This window comes from Ambystoma mexicanum, chromosome 5q, assembly GCF_040938575.1.
Source record: "Ambystoma mexicanum isolate Mex_15411 chromosome 5q, UKY_AmexF1_1, whole genome shotgun sequence".
NCBI lineage: Eukaryota > Metazoa > Chordata > Amphibia > Caudata > Ambystomatidae > Ambystoma > Ambystoma mexicanum.
The window spans coordinates 118,014,400-118,040,003 of NC_090933.1; the positions used below are offsets into that span (position 1 = coordinate 118,014,400).

The window sequence follows — 25,604 nt, forward strand, 5'->3', positions numbered from 1 at the left end:
CCAAAACACAAACTCTTCACAATACCACTCCCTGACCTTTAATTCCTTTGGTTCCCTCCATTTACCCATAATTGCCAAAAAAGCAATTGTTACTGCTGTACAAATAAGCATTTCCTGACTGTCATTCTTCTCGTGCCTATCATGCACTTAATCATCCACTTCTCTGCGCATCATACCGAGCCCACTCACAACAGAGGCGCCATAAGCCATGTTGCAGACAGCAGAGGGATTAACACGGATTCACACAGTAACATTGTATGATGAATCCCGAGATGTTGCCACTTCTTCCAGGGGGCGAGCACCTTCCCATGAGACCAGGGTGGTGACGCTGCTACCAGATAGTCCCCCCCTGTGGGTGGTACTCAGCGGGAGGATCTCATGGGAAGAAACCTACCCTCTTGGGACAAGGGAGAATATCTCAGAAAAAAGCGGTACACCCACCCTCCACCCATGCCCTATAGACCCCTACAGTCTTTAGACGCAGCTTCCAATAAAGACTCCCATAAAGGGAGCAGACCCATGTACTTCTGTAACATCTGTAAGGTTAACCTAACCAAAAGTAATGGGACAAAGAAAATCATTCAGAGCCCTGAGGGATCGTCTGACCCAAGTACTGGGAAGAGGTGGCCCGTAGGAAGAATAAGGATTGACATGGCAGCCACTTTTGCAGGTATGGACGTTGCACCAGGGAGCAGCCTGCATAACAAAAGTGAAACTAAAGGACTTTATGTTTCAGCCTGCGACGAATTCAGGAGTTTTGAATCGCGTCCAGAGAAGAACTACGCAGGGCATAGTTGCAGGTGAACAGCTGTGGAAGTCCCGAGGAGGCTGAGCAGAAAGCAGACCGCAGACCCAAGCAGCCAATAAGCCAAGGGAGAAGGAACGCTGGTGCTGCCACAAAGACACCCAATATCGGGCAGAAACGTACAGCTACCGGATCCCAATGGCAGGTACAGAGAAGTTCACGAGGCCCCAGGGCAGGCAGCAAAGTGGTCCTGCATCAGAGGAACACTTCCTTGGCCCATTGGCCTAAAAGAAACCACTGACCACCAGAGAGTGGGAGACACAGGGGTCGTCGACCCACATCAATGAGCAAGGCATCTTCCTCGTATCAGTACTGGGGGCGAGAGTGTGAGCCAAGAGAGCTGAACCAAAGAGTGAAATAAACAAGGGTCTGGGACTCAAACCAGGAAGGAAGGCATCTTCCTCAGGGTCATACTTGGCAGGAGAGTGAACAAAGTGGACCCAACCGAACAGAGAGAAGTCAGGGTCTGGGACCCAAAATCAGCAAGTAACACGAGTCATCTTCCTCATTGCAGTACTTGGTAAAGAGAGATACCCAGTGAGTTCAATCAAAGAAGAGAAGCAGCCAGGGTCAGGGGACCCCTCTAACATTTTAGAACTGTTTTTGAAGCAACACGAGACGTGGAGCAGGGGAAGGGAGTCATTCTCCCTGCTGATCTGCAACTGTCCTAACAAGGGAAAAGATACCAGGAGAAAGGAGCCATTCTCCTGGTAACCAAAACCAGGGGAAGGGAGACATTCCCCCTGGGGTTGTGATCTGTGAGAAAAGAAGAGGGTAAGGGAGTTATCCCCCCCCTGGTTGGGCGAAACTGACAAGATACTATGGGAAGGCAGGCATTCTCCTAGCAGCCAAAGTAGTAGGAACTCTAAAGTCAAGATACCAAGAAGGGAGTTATTCTCCTGGTATCAAAGACCAGGGGAAGGGAGTCATTCCGCTGGTTGTGTTGAACAGTTAGAAAATAGGCAGGGTCTCTGCCAAGGAGAAATGTTTTGAACTTGTGTGTTGACCCGGGGGAATGGAATAAATTCCCCCTGGAAGAAACCCATACTTGGGACCAAACTTCTACTTTCAGTCCAAAAGAAGGGAGTCATTCTTCTGGACCAAGAAGACCTACTTTATCTTTAGTTTTGTTTAAAGTGTAAGAGATAGGAGTAGTGTATTATTTTATTTTTTTTAAAACAGACAGTGAACTATTGATTTACACAGACATTCTGACAACGCCATTAGTCTTTTATTTGAGATAAGGAAACCCCTCTTAGATTTAGGTAAAGTTAGGTTTCTCTTTATTTTCTTAAACAATAGACGTTTATAGCAACCACTAGGTCACCTGTGTACCAGTCTCCTCCTTCTGCACCCTTACAATTGGTACAGGAGGAGGTTGGTAAAGGGAAGGGGATTCAAAGTTTGTTGGTGACCCGGGCCAATCAAGATGGGGGAGCAGACCCACAGAGGTTCCAGTAGGCCCTGGAATAAAGACAAAATAAAAGATAGCCCCACTTTGGGGGCTGGAGGAAGGTGGCTAGAAATGTGCGGTCAAGGTCTGCATGGGGCAGGATCTGGATCATTGGGTGGAGCGGGTCCTCAGTAAGTGGATTCAAGTGAGGACCTCGACAAAACAAACTGGGAAACAGCAACATAAGCGTAGGCAACCATAAAATGCATGGCAGACGAGGACAACAAATGAAGCATATGGGGAGCTGTGTCAATGAGTGACATCAATGACATTCACAAGAGGCCTAAAGACATAGAACCATGGTCCATGACATGTATCGCACATTTCTCTCTCCTATACGCTAAATACCTTGTCTATGTCTGCCTTTTTGTCCACATTGAAAACACTTCCTAATTGATCCTTTCATAAACTAGAGGGTATAGTGTAGCATAAACACAAAGTACTGCATACAGAGCAGCGATGATGCCGATAATGACATGTGGCTTGGCTTAACTATTTGTTTCCTCAATGTCCAATCCAGAGTTACTCCTGCCCCATTCTTATATGTTTCACAGTATTTTTATATAATGTTATTGCTACCAGTCAAGCCCCTTTTGAGTTAAATCTAACTTGGGACATTCAACACTATCACTCCCACAAAATGTTTATCTATTGTGATTATTTGAAAAACCTATGTGGTACAACAGTGGGCAAAACATGACACAGTATTGGCAAACTTCTTATTCATAACACATTTATTACCTGCATGTGACAAAGAAGGTCTCATTGAACGTACTACTCCATAGTCCTCATCAATCTCTCAATTATTACATTGAAACAAGCACCCCACCTGGCTCCTTCTGGGACCTTAATTGTCCTAAAATGGGATGCTTTTGAATGACGATCCTTTCTCCAATACCCTACTTCTTCCATTATTATTTCTACAGCCAGATAAACAATCAAAGAATAGGCTAGCTCCTCAAACACTGTTGCCTCTAAACTATGTTAGAGGAAAGTATAGAACTAACGGAATTACTTATGGTACCTTCTCTCATGTATTTAGCAAATGTGTTGATGAACAATGCAAACAGCAGATGTGTGGGGAGAGAGGACATGCCTTGTTCCTTTAAAAGTCGTGAGCCCATCATAAACTACCCAATTTGTTACAACTCTCCCCACTGGCATGTTGTATAAGAATCCAAAAATACCTACAAATTTATTTGTCAAATGAAATATTCGTAAGTTGCCGACAATGATGGTGACCAACAGCAAACGCCTGTTGATTGTTTGATCTGTAAATTGCCATCATTGTAAATGTTTGCAGAGATTAGTGTCTCACCAACACAAACCCATGCTTTTCCTAGGATATGAATTTTGAGAATATTCCTCCCAACCCTTTAACCTAAAATGTTGGGAAAGATATTAAAGCCTACATCGGTTAATGACACTGGATGGAATGATTTTGGCAATTCAGGATTCTTCCCCCTCTTTCACTCTGATCGTTATATTTACATCCATCCCTAGATTCCAGATTATGACCGTTGACTAATTAGTGCTGGAATGACTTCCTTTACATTGAAGAAACCAAATCTTTACTCAATTATGTGAGTGTCCTCTAGATCTACTGCTACCTAGTGATGTTCTCGCCCCTAAAAACATTTTAATCTGTTGAAGCATTCTCTCTCTTTCTAGGTCTTCTCTCTGAACCTCACGCAACATATGGAGATGTATCTATCCAAGGATATGAAACTGTACCACTGTTACTTTTTCCATGCTTCTTTTCCTTTGTCCTCTGATAAAATGTCTTAGTTATCTCCTACCGATACTTTCCAAACACAAGACTTGATGCTTTCAAATCATTCCATATCTTTCTTGCCTTCTTCTCCCTCTACTCGATTTACTGCTTTAACAAATAATACTACACAATGGGCCTCATTATGAATTTGGCGGTGTAACCAAAAGTGATTATAATGGAGTTACCACTGCATTATGGCCTGCCGAACTATGGGTTTGGAGGTAAGGTGGAGGAAAAACCTCCAGCAGAATGCTGGAGGTAATTCCTACGCCCTACCGCCCAAACATGGTTAAAATCAGAATAACCACCGGAGGAATTGCTGCCGACAGTAATTCCACCAAAATCTCCACAACGGTCTATGGAATTTGATAAATGCGGACTTACGCCACCTACCACCACTTGTAATCTGGCGGTAATTCCACTGGACCATGTCACAGTAACGCTAAATCCGTTTGGTGGTATTTCGGCAGATTTACTGCCGAAATACCACCAAACCTGTAATGAGGCCCAATGTTTCCCCAAATACATTATTCTAACCAATAATACCATCCTATCATGATGCTGATTAATACAATCTGTAATAATGTTACTCCAGAGAAAGGTTTGAAAGCCCCCACCTCCACCCCAAATAGCAATGTTCTTATATTCCCTTTCATTGTCAAAACAATACTCAATCCATTTGTGTGCCTTGTCTAAGCCTTAAGTCCTGAAGTATCTGCCTATCAAAAGTCCACATCTGCACTTACAACTTTGTTTCTCAAACATTGCAGTATTGTTGCATGGTCAGGTATCCAGAAAGGATCCACACTACATGTTTGAGAATGTGAGTGCTTATATGTGGCTAATATTAAACGTGGTGTGCAAGTAGATCCTACGCCAGTGAGAAAATAATGAGAACGTGTTCTCTCTTGGATATCCTGCTCACCACAAATTCTTGAGCTTATAATGATTAAATCCTCTCTGGGCCTCCCTTCACACTTTTGCCCCGAGAACGTATGACATATGTATGACAGACATGCCTCCATTCAGGTTGTGCCCAATAGGACAATAAAGTTGCCACAGTGCAATATGAAGGATCTTCGTTATTGGCGGGTGGAAAACACAATTGTATATTTACATGGAGTGCTTACATGTCTGCAAATCACCCATCAACCCCACCTATCCAAACCCATTTTAATGATGAGTCCCATCTCAGACTCTTTACTAACACTACAATCCTTTTAACGTATACAGAACTCCTGCTTACCCACTTGATATACTCCTAATTACATAGGCCCATTAATTTTTGCAGTAAATGGATTTTCAATAGTAGGATTATTCCACATGTTTTACACAATTATAAACAAATGTATTTGCTCTCTTCTTGGGATTATTCAACCCATTTACATGCCACAATATCAATTCTATACCTGCAGCCTTTGCCCAGGTACCTTCCTTGTGAGAGGGAATACAAAGAATACTATCAGCGCAGTACAGTATCCTCTGTGATATAATTTTCTAACCTATTAACACGGTCACATTTTACTGCTTTGGTTCACATTTCCCTCATTTCACATCTCCAGCCACTCCCCCTCTTCTGCACGCTTCTATTCTCTTATCTCATCCCTGCCCTACCTCATCTTCCTGCATATGGGGAATCCTGCTCCCGCCTGGACTGCATTAAACATTAAAGAGCAACTCATAATGAGCAACTTTCATGCTATCTTTACTAAACACAAAATAACACTCTGCCCCCTAATATCCACAGGCTCTAATCCATTGTGACACGTTAAGATTGGGTCTATATCTTAACCTTCTGTTGTGTCTGGACATCATATTCTCTGTTCCCTTTATTCTGAACTGTGCTTTTCATCTGTGCCATTTTTGTTCTCCTTATTAGCTTCATTGGGGCTGAATTATGTAAATATACGCATTTTCCTGATCTCTGAAGTCGACCTGTGTAGAGTGGAGAAGGAAGCTGAGAATTGATCAAGATGATGCAGTTTCCATACACAAATTGATGCCCAGATAATATTGTCCTAATTGGTGAGGCCGCATGAAAATTATTATTATTATTATTATTATTAAAAGCTTCTTTCAGAAAAAAACTGCCCATCTAGATTACTATTGATCTGCTCTTGTGTTTTTCAAACCACCTATGTCAATTTCGATGTTAGCAACTTCATCTTTCGCTCTGAATGCAACCCTTTCATCTATTCATATTCCTGTTGACCTCTGTTACGTTCAATATTGTCGACCACTCTGACCATCTCTCTCTACATTCACTCTCCTTGGATTTAGAGATAAGGGCCCTCATTACAAGTCAGGCGGTGGACCATGGTGCTATTAGCACCATGGTCCATGACGGATTCCGCCATGGTGGATGGCGGAATTACCACCCCATTCCAAGGTGAGTGGGGCGGTAATTCCCCATTCACCATTTGCCCTTCCCCATTCCCGTTTTTGCCCCATAGGGCATAATGGGGATGGGGAAGGCGCTAATTACGGCACCGTAAATTACGGTGCCGTAATTAGCACCAAGGTCGCTTAGCGCCTTGGAGTTTAACGCCTGCAAAAAGCAGGCGTTAAAGTGTGAATCAGGCGTTAAGGGTTAACGGCGCCAAAGGCGTCGTTAACCCTTAACGCCAGACTTGTAATGAGGGCCAACGTCTTTTGCTAGGTTTGCTTCATACCTTATCCCAGATACTTTCTGGTGCCCTAACTCCCCACTCACACACCTTTAATGTTAGAGTTCCCCGAGGGTCTGTTCTTGGTCCACTTCCCCTTTGCTCTATACTTCAGCTGTTGGCGTCCTGATCTCCTCTTATAGCTTCTCCTAACAACTCTTAACTGACGACTTCTTATCCGACAAACTGTTGTCACAAACTTCAAACTGTCCCTCAGCCATCAGATATTGGATAGGATCTCATCCGCTCATGGTCAACTCCACTAAGACTGAAGTTCTCTAGCAAAACAAGCAATCTCTTCCTCTCCTCTTCTTCTCTCCCGACTACTTTCCTGACTCTGCTTCTGCTCAAAACCCTGGTGTCATCTTTTTCATTAGCAAATCTGCCACTGCAGCCAGACTCAACTTCCTCAATATAAGAACATTCCGTCGTCATCTTCCTTTCATTACTCCTAAACAGCTAATTTCCTCCTTAGTCCTTTCTAGATTGGACTAGTGTGTACGACTGCTCCATGGCCTTCGCAACATTGCTTTTTTACCTCCGAACAAAGTCCTCAACTTCACAGTGAGCACACTTTTCACCTTTCTCGCTTTACCTCTACCTCCTCTACTCGCCGCCAGATTGGATGGCAGTTTATGAAAGAAAGGTCTAACTATAAACTTCTTCTCATCTTCAGAAATATCCATGATCTTGCCCACCCTACATATCTGCTCATCTCACTCCCTACTCTGCCACTCACTTGTTATGATCATCATCGGATCACCTCCTTGCCACTGCTTGAGTCCCCTGCGCTCTCTATCATTTCTGCTCTCTCCTTGCTCCCTGACTCTGGAATGCTCTTCCTCTACCCCTCCATACTGCTCCAACTCTACCACTATTTAAAACCAACCTCAAAGCTCTCCTTTCTGAAGAACCTATTACCTAGTAATCAACTGCACCACCCGGTTTTCCTCTCTCCCTACCCTTCATGGACAACCCAACAGTACTTTTCTGTCCCCCCTCCATCCATATTTCAGCTCTTTCTCCACCATCCCATTCCTATTCTGTCCTGTCCCAGGGTTACCTTCCCACAACCCTTTGTAAACAACCCATGTCCTCTGCTCGGTTGTTAATGGAAAATTCTGTAAGCATTTCTGTGCCAAAAATGCATTGCTTTCCCTGTGATTTGTATAAATAAACCTACATTGTGCTCTGCAGGCCCACTGATCTACCTTCTCCAAACACAATTGCTTCCACCCTGTGTGAAGGCATAATGAGTAAGACACAGACAACAGGTTCAAGTTTGTATTAACTTTAAAAGGCAGGGTGGAGTAATGGCTATCTTGCCCTATTCTAAGGTGAGGTTTCCCTACCTAAAGAAAACTAAGGATAGTCTGCTCCAGGAAGTCCAACAAAAAATGTCTACCTGGGTCCAAAACATATACTTGCCCCCACAACTAATTGTATACAATGTGTAGGGATGTCAGCATCAAAATGAATAGTTTTCAAAATAAAGTTCTGAGCTTCTTCCAGCTCTTGGCATGTAATCCGCTTCGGCAAGTTCAAAGTAGTTCATACAACATAGAGGTTTCCTTCCCCAAAAGTTCAAATATTCCAGCTTTCAACAAAACACAATTCCTTGGGACACTTCCCAGCTCTTTTGACATCAGCACTTTTCAGAGGCTTACATAGATAGTTCTGTTTCTTAATGTTCAAATCACATAAGCGCGTGTTGCAAAACACAAGCTACTTTATGGATACTTTCCTTAGCTTCTCCATACAGGGGGGCACAGTCTAGGTGCAGTTGTTGGGCCACATGGTACACCCATCAAAGGTCACGCAACCGATGCCCCTTCTTGACTGCTTTTCATCAACAATTGGCTACTGCCTTCCTTTGACAGTGAGGTGTGGTTCTTTCATCAATGTCACACTTGTCTAACACTTTTCTGTGGCTTGCTGAGCCAACATGCACTTTGCTACCCTTGTTCTGTATTCTTCTGGCTCTTGCCAATACATGTTTCCTCTTAACCTGTAGTTCCTAGAACTCATTTAGTTTTGCCCAATGCCTGGTCTCTCATCTCCTACCCTTCTTGTTATTCTCTTGAGTTTTGCCCCTGCTGGAGTCTCAAATAACGCATTCTGTGGTATCTGACACATGTACCACCTTTCTTCAACTCCACTCACGAGTGCTCACAACTTGCTTTTGCTCTGGGTGGCATTCAAAAGTGCTTTTAATGTCTTTCAGTTTGTTCGGTATTCACAAGTACTTGTTTCAGCATTCACAATTGCCTTTCTTACGTTCCCCATTCAAATGTTTCATGAATATAATGCACATATGGACAAAACTGCCCTCTTGCCATGCCTGGGCCCCCTTTCCCAGGCAGACTCATTGGATATATTTCACGGCACTTGTGCGAGGTCCAAGGCAGCCACAGTCTTGATATCCCTCTGGGTGTCAGCTGTAGCAATGCAGCAGCATTCCGTGGCTTTGCTCCCACAGTCAGTGTGCTGTCAGCAGGTGCAACTTCCCGGCGTGAGTCCTCTAGCTGCTGACTACCCCTTCCTCGCAGTTAACCCTGGATCTCTGCCTTCCAACAACCTTGCTTTCTGCTGCTTTCCCTCTGCGCCTGGTCTTGTTTCTCCAGCGATTCTCATGCCACAGCCCTCTCTCTACGCTATGGTCAAGGAAGTTGCTTTGCCTTCTCTGCCATTCTATTCTGCTACCCAACTGATCTCCATTAAGCTCTTTAAATATCCCACGCTGAGGCTTGGGGTCATTAGAGCTAGTCCGCTCAATTGAAACAAATCACATGCAGTCTGCATTAATTCCAGACTCCTTTTCTTTGTCCCAATACGAAAAGGATGTTTGGGGGAAGTTTGTTTTAATAAAGGAAGTGTGTATAATTCTGCTGTCTCCTCCTCGACTAACTGACTGATGTGTGTCTGTATTAACAATAAAGGGGTTGATATGCGTTTGTCTCCCCCAAATGAGGATGTGTCTTCCTAGTTGGTCTCTTCCTCGTCCCAGTGTTGAGGTGGTGTTTTGGGGGGTCATTTTGAGGGTGAGAAAATGGAAAAGGCAGACAGCCTATGAAGGCTTGTGGGTTAGAGGTTTCATTATGAAACGAAAATGGTGGATCCTGTGTCTCACCTAAGGAGGTCCTCTCCCCGCTCCCAAAGATCACTCCACCCAGGTGATCATCCCTCGCATATCCACACTCAGGGTCAGGATCCAAAGGTGATGGTCTTTCCCTGCCCACCTGAGAGGAAGATCCCAGGGGAAAAGAAGCGCCCTCAGGTTCTTCACACCTCAAATTTACCTTTTCAGAAATCTGACCATGTATTGTCTTCTGTTCCTGCCTTTGTCTCCTTTCTTAACACCAAAGATCCTATTTAAATCAGGGAGAGGTTTATTGGAGCGCATCTGTCCTCCAATTCTTGAGTGGGTCTATCTGTTACATCTTCAAAATCCTGATTTGCTTCCCTTCACATTCTGCTGTACAAGCCTGTAACTCATCTAATCTAGTTATTCACACCTCATCACCTGCACTGCTAATGATGCTCAATCCCCTGTTTTTCTGTCCCATTAAGTAGGGCTTTTGTAGCTATTTCTCTCACTGTTCTTCCTTCTTCATCCTTGGTTGTTTCTTTAGACTCTTCTTTCAAAGGAGCAGCTTATCAGAAGAGTGATTCAACATCAGCTCCTCCCTTTGGTCTCTCTTGCCCCCCCTTGTCCTCCCTTGAATCTGATAGTAACTCTTACTGAACATTCTGGGACCTAGTAATGAGCTGTACAACTCTGTGTCCATGGCGCTGCTCCCATCTCACAAAAACTGAAGTTATGGAGCTGTCTTAATATCATCCACGTGGGGGCACCATAGAAAAAATGGGAGAGGTTCTTTGGCCTGTGACTCTATGTACCATATTTCAAAAGGATGTTTGGAGGCCCTTGCCCAAAGCTTGGAAACCCTGCATGAATAGACCAACAACAAAATACACTGATCGTTTGTAATTTAGGCCTTTGAATTGAAAAGGACAGTGACAAAACGTAAATTATTTTGGGTGCACAAGCAGTTTGTTAGTGAATTTTCCGATCCAAGAAGCACAAACCTTATTACACAACCAATATTTATAATACAGTACGAGAAGAAAGTATTCAGTGCAACATAGGTAAAGGACTTGTGAGAGGTGGGGGGCAACTTTGTGTTGCATGCATTATAATAGAGAGGGTGTTTCCTAATGCAAATTTGAACTTGATCTTAAATAATCCCCAACCAGATACGCTGCCCCACACAAAATGTCTGAGATCTGAGTGTGTTTTAGAGTAGTCTGTCTTTGGCCAGCAAATGCACATTTAAAGTGGCACAGCCTTTAGTTTGTGAACATTTAAGCATCCCTTGGGAATATGTGCACAGCCCCGTCTTGGGTCACCATTCTGCCATTCTGTGGTAACATCCTAAATAATGCAATGAAGTGATGGTGGGAATGGCATCAGATTATTACGGGCATGTTTATTGCCATATGCCATATGCACAACATAACAATGAAAGGCAGCAAACCAGGGAAGAGTTAAAGCACCCCCCCCCGCCCCAAATGTGTAGTGGCTGATTTCGTATACAAGGCTCTGAAGCTGGGCCTGGTTCCATATGAGAGGCAGTTGTTTCTTACACAGAGGGCATCCCAACTGCCCTGTGCCTGTTGAAGAAACTGGAGTATTCTGTGGCAAACAAACACAGATTGTGGCAAACAAACACAGATCGTGGCACTCACCCTACCACATGAGAAACACCTGCCATTCTTCGACCAACGGGAATTGCCCTCATTGACACATATTCTAGGAGGTATAAAAGCACTTTTGAATGCCACCCAGAGCAAAAGCAAGTTGTGAGCACTCGTGAGTGGAGTTGAAGAAAGGTGGTACATGTGTCAGATACCACAGAATGTGTTATTTGAGACTCCAGCAGTGGCAAAACTCAAGAAAATAACAAGAAGGGTAGGAGATGAGAGACCAGGTATTGGGCAAAACTAAATGAGTTCTAGGAACTACAGGTTAAGAGGAAACCTGTATTGGCAAGAGCCAGAAGAATACAGTAGTAGTATTACTAACCTAGCACTTGTGCAAAGTAGGGAGAGGTTTGAGGTATCCCTCAACCTGCCACCCAGTATACTAGTAAAGGAGTACTGGGGCCTGCAGTTTTCATATTCCAGGGAGCTCATTCTCTTAACCAAAAATGTCATGCATTCCCCAACCCAAAACACTGCATTTAGAGTAATAAAGTGTCACCAGGTAGATGCCCTTCCCAACACACACCATTAACTGATGTTTAGTGATCATGTTCAAAGCATAACTATTCAAGCAAGATGGCGAGACAGAGCGTTGGGCAGTGTTGGAGTGAGGGAATAAAAATGAGTGCAGTCTTTGGAGGATAGTGCAAGCAGTATGCCAAGGAGGCCATTGCGTGCTTTATTATGCCTTTTCATGTGTTGTCATGCCTTTATTGCGTTGCTAGACTGCTGCATGCCTTGTTATAACTTGCTGTGCCACGTTATGCCTAGTCACATTATATTATGTAATGGTAAACTAAGTCTCTATGTTAGATCGCACTGCAGTAGGGAGTGAACTCTAACGTTCCGAGTCAACTGGCTGAGCCACCCTTCCGACTGCCCACTGTCACATCACAGATATTTTAACCTCAGCACCAGTCAGCCTCACATAGGGTGCCAATACAATGTGGCCAGACATGCACCAGACACTGCCGCAGAATGCTGTCTGGCACAGGTGCGAAAGCTCTGGCTTATGATTTTTATTAAAATAAAATGATGCAGGCAATTCTGTTTCTAAAAGGAAGGCCTGCTAATCGGACCCTCCTTTCAAAATGCTCATACCAAAATTATAGTGCACAAAAGGTGCCCTGCTGCCACCCGTCTCACAATTACAGCACCAGAACTGCTGTGGCACAGAGCAGGTCCAAGGGTCACCTAGGCATTCCTGGCAGGTGCTCTAGCACAGTTACTGCTAGAAGAGGTAGCAATTAAATTGACACCCCTGATCTAAATTATAATAATGGTCGGTCTTAGTCTGGTGGCATGTAAATATAAGCCATGTCTGTCTGTGCCACAGTGACTAATAAGAGACCACAATTATGAAAGCCACTGCAACCTATTACTCTAGTGTCAACTCTGAGCAGGTCTCAGATGTGACAGGGCTGATGTGTAGTGTGTCTAAGCTGAATGTCTTCACAGCTGTCTTGCCGAAACAATAGTCGGAGTGTTTCCTTTCATTCCCCAATAGGAAGTGTGAGGAACCAGGAATGAGATTCAGACACATGACTCATGGTGATTGCTACAATCTTTTATTGAAATAATAAAAGGATTGGAAAATGCCTCACTATCCCTACCTCATCCAAAACTAAGGGTATGTTGTGTGCCAAGATGTCCAAATGCAAAGTGTCCTGTGTCTGAAATCCTATTGTAGCCCACACACTCTAAAAGTAACTATAAGGTGCTAAGGGTATTGTCTCTGGCCTTGATAGTGTACACATGTTCACGTTTAAAGGAAAAGGTTAACTCCAACAAAAAGTTTACAAATTATGTTCACAGTTCCAGGGTATGACTCCCCCGGGTTTCTTTCGACAACAGTTCATAATCTCAAGGGCATGTGTCTTCCTCACAATTCCCTTTTCATAGTGTTACAACTTGGGTGCTGGTCCCAGACTTGCGGAACACCTGGTATACTCCCCTGCCAGGTTTCTTTTACATTCAATATATTTCAAAGTTCTAAGGGCATGGGTCTTCCTTGGGATTCTCTTTCTACATTTGGTTTTGCCTGGTTTACCCTCCTGCCAGGGTTTTTACATGTGCTTTACTCCTTACACTTGTAAACTTAGCTTTGCCAGGTTTACTCTCCTCGCATGGCTGTCTCCCATATAATACAACCCTTTCACATTTGGGTGTGGGTTCCAGGTTCGTAACCCTTTTCTCATGACTTCACTCTTCCAATTGGTTTCCCTTTTCCCCAGATATTGGGTCACTGGCCCATTCTCACATTCATCAGTTCTACACCTTCACCCCAGCATCTCAAATCCCTGCTGTGGGCTGACTTCAGTTGCTTAGTGGTTGCTTAGTGCTTTGCTTTTATACGTGATGCTCCAAGCGGAGTGCACCAGTGTCCCACCTCCCTGAATGGGCTCACTGGCTTTGTTCGGCTGCACTGGAGCTCCTCTCACTCTTTGCTGCTTCTTCTATGGTTGTCGTGGGCAGCTGGCGTTTCTCCTGCTCTACGGTTCCCGTGGCATCAGAGGGGCTTCTCCTCTTCCCTTGCTCCAAACACTTACACAGCGCTTCACGCTGGCAGGATTTTCATGAGCGCTGCCTACTTGAGCTGCTTTCTCCACGCTCCCCGTCCAGAGTTGGGAGTCGTGACTCTTCTGTTGCCATTCTTCAGGTATAATCCTTTATAATGTCCTGTGGTTGTTAGATACCTATACCACTAGAGCGTGTCTCAAGCTTCTCGACATCAGTAATCTGCATCGCTCCTGTCATCTTCCTTGTCACAGTACTCTGATATGTGTGGGAATGATGGGCAGTTCTTGACAGTCATACTGAAAAGGGAATGGTGGATATGCGACTTTCTCTGATGATGCCAGGTCATCCCCTAAGGGGTTCCTCTCCCATGTGGTCCTCCTTCATATAGGTATCAGGTAATATCGCCATATATATGGTCGCCGTAAATAATATCGCCGGGAAAATGTTGTGGCCATATTATTTGGGTGACCATATATATGGGGACAGGGGCAATAATGTCGCCACAAAAAACGGCAATTTTTCGGCGATATTTTTGCATGGCGAGATTTTTGTGGCGACATTATTACATGGAACCCTTCATATAGCCGGATCAGGTAGCGGCTGACGTCCCCGGGCCACATATGGAGAGGCTAACTCCGGGAAAGGAGTGATGACATCATCAGATTAATCACAGAAGGGACACACCTTTCACCAGGATATAGAAACCTCCCCCAAGAGGTTCCCTGGAAATGGTGCTTCAGAGTCATTATGGCAAAACAAAGCCAGCCTCACACCAGGGTGTTAATCACCAGAATTCCTTTGAAGCCAGCATGCATGAGAGGGGGCAGGGTTAGAGCAGCCTAAGAGCTAAGGTAGGCCTGGAAAAGGGTCTCACCATTTAGCTTTCTGCTGGGTTTCCCTTTCCTTTACCCGTCTCCACCATTTCCTGCAAACAAGGCACTGTAGGTGTGATGTCATTTTCAAAACGGCACTGGTTACAACAGAGATTGTACACCTTACAGCAGGCTTGCTTTGATTAATCCCCTGTGGCATTTTACATAGAAAAGAAGAAGGGAAGCCCCTCATTCTCTGATTCGTCTGTGGCATTCTTTGGACACCATGACGACTAATACATTTTTAGACCTCTGTTGGAAGTGCAGTCAATTCCAGACTACGCTGCCAAAGAGGTGAAGATAGAAGATATCAGAGGCAGAGGAGAGCTCTGCTCACTAACCATTCCCTTTGAACATTGGATATGAACTGCTGTGGACCAGGGCCTCAACTGCAGGCTTCACTCGACCCAGGGCCCTGTTCACTGGAGGTGAAGCGGCCCCTTTAGGTGCCAGCCAAGCTCCCCGAAGAGTGAGGGCAACTGAAGGACTCGCCTTGTCCTGGAGAACCTGGAATACGATTTGCAGCAACTGCAAAACTAAGCAAGTGATCGCTGGCTCTTCATCCATCCTCAAACGTCATCAAAGCCAGTTTGGGCACCTCCAACACAGTCTACGCTGCTGCACAGTCTACGCTGCTGCACGGGAAGTGCTGGAGTCCTCTATGACATCAGCACCCAACCATCTCCACTTCTCTTGAGTTTTAACACCACTCTGACATCTCTACAGTGTCCCCAACTCAACAAACCGACTGGTAACCAGCTTCTTTAAGCTCCAAATGAACACCACTGTAGTTCCCCAATGCTGTGTTGAGCCAGCCTAACCTACTCGCCAGCAAAGGCATGTTTTAGCTTCTCCATCCCTTAGTAGTGCTGAAAGACTCAGTGACCTGTCACAACATCCGCAGCCATTCACAGCGTCTTAGAGCTACAAGCTGACGCTGCTGCCAAACAGCACATCATCGCTGGGACCCATCGCCACTGCCCCACAACTGAACCCCACCACGGCACCAGACCGAAAGTGCCTAGACTCCTGGTTCGATGTCAAAGGAGAAATTACTTACCGTAATGATCTTTCTATGGATTCTTCTCCCGCAGATTCCGCAACTAATAGATATTCGCATCCAGCTCTGCTGCTCAGAAAGTTTGACAGGGGGTGTAGTGGACCTCGACTCGGCCGTCGATCCGTCTTGCTCGATCGTCGACTGATGTCAGGATATATCATATATAATACGCCCCATACCTCAGTTCCCCCTTTTTTCCCCTGTGCTTGAACGCTGCAGAGGAAAACGATGGGAGACCAGGCTAACCAGCCTCTTAAAAACTTGACAATGGGAAACATCCCGATATGGAAAAATGGAAATACATTTTTGAGTTTTTTAAATTTTTTTAAAGGAAAGTGACTAGCCAGATGGAAACAGTCACCTCGGAGCCATCACCAGGTGCACCAAGCCACAAGTACTTTGAGCGGGGATGGAAAGGAGGGGCATTGAGGAATCTGCAGGAGAAGAATCCATAGAAAGATCATTACGGCAAGTAATTTCAAGAACGTTAGAATTAGATTTAAATCCCAATCCGGGACAACAAAGGGAGTTGGCGGAAACTTGTTTGCAAGGCCCTTCAGGAATTGGGTCATAACTGGTATCGTAAAGCAGGAACCTTGATCTGTGGACCTTTTGAACACAGACAATGCCACCAAATATCCTTTGACGGTGGTAACCTGAAGGCCTGCTGAGGCCAGTGACAGAAGGAACTCCATCACTGGAGTGGTGGGGCAAGAGATGGGATCTAGCTCGCTTTCCCTGCACCACGCCTCAAATCTCCTCCACCTGAACGCATACAGAAATCTTGTAGATGGACTGCGTGCAGCCAGCAAAACATTGAGTACCTCCTCTGAGAGGTCCCAGTCATCATACCTCATCCTCTTCCTCTCAAGAGCCATGCATGTAGGTTGAGAGACTCCGGGTTCGGCAGCAGTGCCCCAGCTTTCCAACTGAGTCAGGAGATCTGTGCGCCGAGGCAAACGGTGAGGCAGAGAGATGGTCATATCCACGAGCTCGGAGTGCCACGGACTCCTTCCCCAGTCCTGGGCAATTAAGATCATGATCTTGAACCTCCTCAGAACCCATGGGATGATGGGAATCGGGGAGAATGCGAGGTGGAGTGGGAAGGTCCAATCCACCAGGAACATGTCCCCCAGTGCACCGTTTACTGGGAATTCCCTCCAGCAAAATTGCCTCCACTTCCTGTTGGACTCTGTGGCAAACAGATCCATTGCTGGGGTACCCCAGAGAGAGAAGACCTCCTCCAAGACTTCCTGGCACACTTCCCACTTGTGTGAGATCGTGCTCTGCCTGCTCACAGAATCCGCCAAGCCGTTCTCTGTCCCCGCCAGATAAATTTCGGAGACCAAGACTTGATTCTCCAGCAACCAAAACCACAGCTACATTGCCTCTCTGCAAAGAGGGAGGGAGCGTACGCTACCTTGTTTGTTTAGGTAGTGCATGGCCACCGGGTTGTCTCTCAGGATCAGGACATGCTTCCCGACAGATCAAAAGCCCTCAAAGGGCTCGTAACTCCAGCCTGTTGATGTGCCACCTGGCTTTTGTTGCTGACCAAAGGCCGCTCACCTGCAAATCCTTGCAGTGAGTGCCCCAACCCTTCAGAGATGCATCTGTGACTACTCTGGTCTGAGGCCAAGGAGGCCAGAAGGAGTCCCCCGCTATAAGATTGCCACGTTCAGTCCACCAGCCAAGGTTGTGGACCACTTGGTTGGACACCTTGAGGGGATCTGTGAGTGCTCCGAGGTACTGCGACCACTGACCTCTTTGTATCCACTGTAGGGATTTCATGCGCAGCCTGGCCTCTGATGCTAGGAAAATACAGGAGACCATGAGTCCTAAGAGGCGGAGGAAGGAAGCCACTGGTAAGGTGGCTCGATTCCAGAACAAATGTACCATCTGTGCTACGCTGTCGACTCTCTCCTCTGGAGGGAAGGCCTTTTTCACCCAGGTGTCTAGGACTGCTCCGATGAACTGGAGTCTTTGGACTGGCATCACATGGGACTTCAAGTTCAGGAAGAAGCCCCACCTGTACAGTAGCAGGCAGGTGTCTTCTAGATGAGACAAGACCTGCCCCGCCGACTTCCCTCGGATCATCCAGTTGTCCAGGTATGGAAATACATGGACCCCATATCTCCTGAGGTGAGCTGCGACTACCGCCATGAGCTTTGTGAAGACCTTTGGAGTGGAGATCAACCCTGTGTGAAGCACTTTAAACTGATCGTGCTTGTCCCCTATGAGGAACCTCAGGAACTTCCTGTGCTTTTGATTTATCAGCACATGGAAATAATCATGCTGCAGATCTTTTGACATAAGCCAGTCCTGAAGTTTGAGAGTGTGGAGAATTTCTCTCAACGTCACCATCCTGAATTTGTCGTTCCTCAGGAACCTTTTCAAGGGCCTGAGGTCCAGAATGGGACGGAGACCTCCTCCCATCTTGGGTACCAGGAAATACTGGGAATACCAAACCAACTGTCTCTGATCAGAAGGTACCTCTTCTACTGCACCCCTCAACAACAGGGCTTGCTGTGCTTCCTGGAGCTCCTGTCCCGGTTGGATTGAATGATGTGCTGGTCTGTGCACAACTAGCCCATCTGCAGAAGGGTAAGAAGCCAGGAAACATGGATCTCTGTAAAGTTAAGAGTTGAAAGGGAAATGGAGTAGGAATGTTGCCACAAGGAGGATTGGGGGGGGTCTGCAATTGCGACTTTAAGTGGCATGTTATATTTTGTCAGAGGATCTTCATCTAAGATGTGCGTCAATTTGTAGCCTTGAAGAGGTGCTTAAGAGTACTTCAAACCTAGCGAGTCTAACACCCTCTCTACTAAGGTCCTACATTTTGCATGGGCGTGTGTGCAGGGCTGACCCTGCTGCAATTCGACATCTGGAGAAGTTTCCAGGCCGCTGGCATCGTTTAATCCTTGGGCTAATGCCAAACGGTCTACTTGGTCGTGGAAAAAAGCAACACCTCCCAACCTGGTATACATGGGATCGATATCGCCCGGGTCGGTGCCGAAAATAGATGCCATGGACTCAAAGAATCCAGACTTTGAGCGTGGGACGAAGGATCCGTCGCCAATAGTCAGAAGAGAGGGTTTTTCTTTGGTTGCCGATGTAACGGCCATCTGCGCCGGTCAAGGCTTCGGTATAATTGTGATGTTGGGCATGTCAGCCTGTCAATACTCTTGAGAAGTTTCTGCGCCTTTTTCAGCATAGAGCCCGAAGGCTTTTCTGACGCCAATGGCATCGACCGTTTGGCATTAAAGGGGTTGTGAGTGCCGCATGCCGCTTTTGGAGCAGCAGCCTGCGTTATAAACATGGCCCACATTTCTTTTTTCAAACATTCCCACTCTTCTTGAGTGGTCAGCCCATCCGAGGGCTTACCTTTTTCTGACGACGAGCTGGACTTGTGTCGATGGTGCTTTTTTCTTATGCGAGGACGAGTGGCTCTTTCGAGTGCGATCGCTTTTTGGCCTTCTGCCTATGCTTTTCCTTCTCCTTTTTAGGGATTAGGGGGGCCCGTCCATCTCTGCCTCAGAGACAAGATGAGCGACTGCGTCACGGATTTCAGGGACGGTCGGCCCAAAGCAAGTTTGGTGGCCCTCTCATGAATGGATTTCGAATGCATCCTGGAGCATGACGCACATGCCTCCGTGTCGTGATCCATACCCACACACCACAGACAAATGTTGTGCGGGTCAGTCACCAACATTTTGGAATGGCAGCTGGTGCACCTTTTAAAGCCCAAAATCCAGTGATTGCACATTGCAGTTGGGGTTTTATATAAACATTTTATGAATTTTAGACTAAACACAGAGTCAAAGACTTTGTGTTCCTGAAGCGGCGTGCAAGTCTCGCCATGCCCACCTTTGGGATCATAATAACTTAAAGCCCCCCTTGACTGCCTTTGTCAGTGTTTCGAGAAAATGTCTTGTAAGAACACTGTGCCAGTTAAGTGTCTAAACACCTCTTCTCATATACCCAGGGTGCTATTCCACAACAGCTTGCATGTTCTGTGTTTCTTTATAGGGGTGGGTTTTTGCTTGTGTCTTTAGCTAGTCATTTGCACTTTTAGTATTTTCTGTTTGTAATTATTGGCCTACCTGTGCCAAAAATGGGGTGAAATATTTCTCAAGTGGGGAAAAAGGGCTAGATAAGGGGGGTAGGACGGCTCGACCAAATGCGCCTATGGCAGTCAGGCATAGGTTTACCCACAGGGCCATATTTCTTGAAATTTTATAAGTTGAATCACTGAAAAGGTTTGGTAACTCGAGAAACTTTGAATCACCTGAATTGCAGCAGTTTCAAAGTTAGCTCAGACAAGTCCAAACAAGACAAGTTAATAAGAGATTAGAGGTAAACGGTTAGGGCTAAAGGTTTATATATAAGGGGTTAGAGTTATAGGAAAATGTGTTAGGGATTAGGGTTTAGACATAAAAGGTAACAGTCAGTTATGGCTTTGAGTATTCTTCCTGAGGTCAGTAGAGAGTTTCTATAAGGGAAAATGATGTGGCTGCTTTTCTCTGGGGGTTCGTCGGTCAGCCACCTTTCAACTCTCACTGGTTCCCAGAAGTCATACCTCTATACAACCCATGGATCCCAGGCTTCTATCCCTGGTTCCCCCTGTCTTGGGGGACTATGGGGTTCAAAAGGAATGGGATGATCCCAAGGATTGTGATGGACTTGGGATCCAGGGGTATCTAGCATTCCTCTGCGGTCTGCATCACATAACCCCAGTCTCCTCGCGCAGCCTATAACATGAGATGGTCACATTTGTCAACAGTGAGACAATTTGAAGAGAAAAAAATAAAACCCTTACACACGCTGCCCCTATGAAACATGTTTGGCATGTTACAATTTCCATTCAACATTTCCACATTCCTTAGCAATTAAGCAAATAGCAATTTATACTGTGCCAGCTACCAATATGGTGGTCTATCACCTTCTGAGGGTTATCCTACAGAAACATTGAGCCCACAAATGAGGTAACCAAACCTGGGTCTGTAGGTTTGATAAGGACAATGTGGAAGTGTAACAAGGAGAATGGGGAAGTAGTTGTAGGAATTTTGGTAGATCAGTAATGATGGGAACATAGCTGCTTCTTCATAAATTAAAGCGTTTATCAAAGTGGTGATGAAGGAGTGGGGTGCCCACAATACAAAATTTCTATTCATGCAAAATTTCTTAAATTGCAGAACTTACCAAATCATCAAAAATGTCCTTTTGATGCACATGAATTGTAATCAGCGTCTCATATTTGGTGCGTTCGATCTTTGTAAGGTCCTGCGTGGTCATGTCAATCAAATCGTTTAGGATGTCCAAGAACTTCTGATTGGTTGTCTGCATGACCTTTAGCAGGAAACAATGAAACAAAGTTATGCACAGCATAGGCATGTTGCTCCATATGACAGAGGGTGGGCATGTGAATGCCGTTTCGAACCGCAACCTTGAAAAATGCTATAGAATAGGTCATTTTACATATGCATTTTCGTTTCTTGTTAATTGCATCTGACACATCTCGAACAACCGTAAAAACAAGTCAGGTGAAAAACATAACATATCCAGGCTGCTTAATCAGCATGAATATTTAAATACCTTGCAGCACTACACTTTTGGTTAACAAGCTTCGAGTTGACTGCGTTTTTAATATATTCGAAGAGTAAGAGACAAAGAATATATTTTTTTACAAAGTCTGTATTCGGCTTATTTTCCCACCGTTTATACATTCTCCATTTGATCTATGTACCTTCGGGTTGGCATAACGTTTATTTAATGCTATTAAAGTTGCCACTGATATGTTCGTTTAGCAGAAACATTAAGCCTGCCTTTTAATCCTGGAAAGAAACAATCCACACTGTTCAAACCACTTCACAATACAGTTTTCCAACAGGATGTCTAAGATTATACTGCAAGTTTCTGTGACTGATCATCACTCTGACAGGGTGGATAGTTCACGGGCTGATCACCATTTTGGCAGGGTGGTGGCTTGTGGGTGGCACACTTATGATGCAGCAAGCCTGTACTTTGAAAGTTCGAATCCTGGTAGGACCAACTCATCCCTTTGTCGTTCAGAGCTCGCCCATTACCTTGGGGAATGACAGATATTATTATAGCACTTAGAAATAGAAATGGGAGGAATCTGATATTAAGCGCTATATACATTAAAATATTTATTAAGCGCAAAAACCTTTCACTGGCAAGCCAGTATCAAGGCACTAAAATAAAACAAAATAAATACTACATAAAACACCTAAAAACGCATACCTCATTACATATACTTGTGATGAAACAGACACATCAAACGGGTGTTAGGATATGTTTACAAAAGGTCTAAAATGTTGCCTTTGGAGTTCAGCATAAAAGCTTTAGCGGACACTGGAGGCAAGGAAAAATTGTTTAGTCCTATATATAAAAGTCAGTAATGACACACTGGTCCTCATTAGGAGGCTGGCGGTAGCCTTGCCGCCAGTACTTTATTTTTTCCAGCACCCAGAAATGGGCAATTACTGGGTCATTACGGCCTTGCCGGACCCGGTATTTGCCCATTCCTGGGCGCCGGGAAAAATTCTTCTCCATTCCCAAGGGCTCAATGGGAATGGGGAAGCCGGATGCACCGTTATGAACGGTGCCGATGCATCCGACATGCTGTGCTCGCGGGTGTCTCTCTGCCCGCCAGAAAGGAACCTGTGAGCACAACTCGTAGCTTGCCGGCTCGGGAACATGGTACCGGCAAGCTTACCGGTACCGTAGTTCCCGGACCGGAAAACTAATGAGGCCCACTGTGTTTACTTAATATTAAATACATTGTCCCAACATCCTACTTCCGTAGCGAGCTGTGTTGTGCCTGCTCACCACACTATTAGCTTCTTCGTACTGGATCTGAGAGAGCGGGCAGGCACATAGCGCTGAGCCACAAAGGAAAGACATCTTGGTGCTTGCCCATTAAAAAAAAATTCAAAATTAGGCTAAGAGCCCGCATTTGATTTTATTTCTCAGTCAGTAACCAGTTGAGAAACCTATGTGTGCCAGAGATGTGGTTACACTTTTTCCAGATAAAAAATGATCCAACCTGCACGATTGTGCACAGCCTCGAGTCTAAGCAATAGTTTCTTGGATAAGCCAAGTTAAACTGCTAAGCAGTATTGTACTCTGCATCGCACTACTCCTTGAACTAGAGTTTTTAGATGTTTCCCCCGTAAGTACGCTGTTACACCTACCAATGGAATACAAGTGGAAATGTGTGTTTTTGGCTACCGTGTCAACTTGTTTAGAAAAGGCCAACTTCCTATCAAACAAAATAACCAAATTAGTAGATGAATCCATCAGAATAGGTTGTGCTCCCAGGAGAGGCAACCAGACAAATGGTAAAGGGGACTCAGCTGAAAGACCAAACAGGACTATTTCGGTATTGTCCAAATTAAGCCGTAGGTATTGTACATTTATAAAGCGTTCCAAGACGGGAGGGGAACATGGGATACAATCATTCATAAGGCCTTGGACATTTCAGAATGATATATAATAATAAACATACTAGGCCTGACGACATTTTTGCTAATTCAAGTGTGTTACCAGGTAGTTGGAGGGGTGAGGGGTTGGGGGCAGACAGGGTTACAAGCATACCAAACTGACCAACAACACTGACCAACAACAAACTGACAATAGTGCAAATGCGTGACCAGCAGTTAGGATAGGAGGGGATATGAGCAGGTTATTGTGCCTTTATAATGTGCCACTAACACAAGTGTTTCAGGTGCACAATGCAAAGTGGGGGGAGGGGTAAGGGGAGACAAAGGAACAGACAGACAACGAACTTACTGGGTAAGGTGTCTTCAGAATGTATAAGTGCCAGACAGGAAGTGTGATGGGCGAATGGAATTGCGCCTGGTCCAGCAGGGCCGGGTTAAGTGCAAAAGGTTATCACTTCGGGAAGTGCTTAGTGCTGCAAGTAGTGCCGGGGCCCAGTGGCAAGTGCAGGGACTGGTAAGGTTCTGAGGCGAGCCAGGCGACCAGTCAGCTAGCTGAGCAGAAGGAGGTGATAGGTAGAAAGTGGAGGTTAGCAAAGGAGAGGTAAAGAGAAGGCAGAGGAGAAGAGGTCTTGAAGAGTTGCCAGAATTTAAGGAAGTCCGGCTCGAAACAGAGAGAGGCAGGGAGACTGTTCCAGAGGGTGGCCCATGCAGAGGATAAGGATCTACCACCAAGCCTCTGTTTGGAAAAACAACTCACTTTCAGAGTTCGAGGAGGGTGAGCGGAGTGCTCTAGAGGGAGTGTATTTGGGAAGGGTGTGTTGTGAGTAGTGCGGGCCCCGGCCCCAGAAAGCCTTGTGATCTATGTAGAGGGTCTTGTACTTGATCCTTGCAGCCACAGGGAGCCAGTGGGGGGATTTCAGTGTCGGAGAGGTGTGGTCCCTGGGCTTGAGGCCAAGGATAAGTCTTGCAGTTCTGTTCTGGATGAGTTGTAAAGGTCTGAGTGTAGAAGTAGGGAGATTGAGAAGAGACTGTTACAGTAGTCAAGTCTAGAGAGAACCAGAGCTATGGAGACAATGACTCTTTGGGAGAAAGTGAGAAAAGGTAGGATACCTCGGATGAGGTGCAGCTGGTGGAGGGATTTTGTCATGATGCCTACCCCCGGGCATCAGGACCAAGGCCATGAGCTCCGGGAGCAGGCATCCAGACATTTATTTAAACCTCAGCAGCCCCAGCTAGGGGCTGTCTGGGTTCAGTCCTGGCGCCTTAGGCGCCAGGCTCATCATAGAAATCAGTCCTGGTGCCTTAGGCGCCAGGCTCATAGACTTAACTTACCTGATGCAGACCATGCTGCAAAAGAGCCCAAGCCTACATGAGGCCTGGATGGGACTATTTTGTTACTGGGACTATTATGTTAAAGGGACTATTTTGTTACAGGGACTATTTTTTACTCGGGCGTGGCTCTAGGGAACTTCTTACCCGGAACTACTTTGGAGGCTATTTAAACCACACCCGAACAGCAGCACATGCTTTGCGTTATTCTGCATTCAGCAGCGTGACGCTCACCGTGCCTGCAGACAGCATCCAGTCTTCATCCACGCCCGCCTCGAATCCGGAGCTCCTAGAATAAAAAGGAAGAAAAGGAAAAGGTTAGAAAACAAACTTATTTCAAATTCCTCTCCTGATTCCGGATCCATTTCATCTCCGGACCTGGAAAGTACATCAATCCTGCACGCGCCGCTTCGCCAGCGCCGCGCCATACTCACCAGTCCTCACAGCATCTTTCGATCCGGCGCTGCCTCCACCATTTCTTCGCCGCACTCCGGCACCTAGAGGACACAAGAAAGAACAAGGTGAGCCAAGGGAATCAACAAATACAACCTCTTCACCACCATAGACTTACCTGATTTACCACCGGACTGCGTTGGGTAATACAGACTCTTACCTGAATGCCATCAGCAGCCACGAGACCTTCTTCTCACGAACTCTGCTGCAAGATAAAGAAGAAAGGGGACAAGAGTGAACATCGGAGGGGGCGTGGCTTGGACGGCCATGTAAGAGGTCGCACTCTGGAGGAGCTCCGCTGATCCTGTTTTGATCCTGATGGAGGGGTACGTCCACGGGGGCCGGCCGACGTTGGAAATCAATATCCAGGTGTGGGAATGCCACCACTACATCCTGTGAAAGTTTGGGACGTTCAGAAGGCTTAGAAACCGAAATAATTGTGATT

At 45.7% G+C, this 25,604-nt stretch overlaps 1 protein-coding gene across 1 annotated transcript in view; it reads right to left on the reverse strand.

Annotated features, from left to right (window-relative positions):
* LOC138497282 (dynein axonemal heavy chain 5-like) overlaps nucleotides 1–25,604 on the reverse strand; it is a 1,499,851-nt gene that overhangs the window by 879,208 nt on the left and 595,039 nt on the right. The window contains exon 40 of the mRNA XM_069620634.1: nucleotides 21,114–21,260. Within this exon, the coding sequence (XP_069476735.1) occupies nucleotides 21,114–21,260 (147 nt within the window). The remainder of the gene's footprint in view (nucleotides 1–21,113; nucleotides 21,261–25,604) is intronic.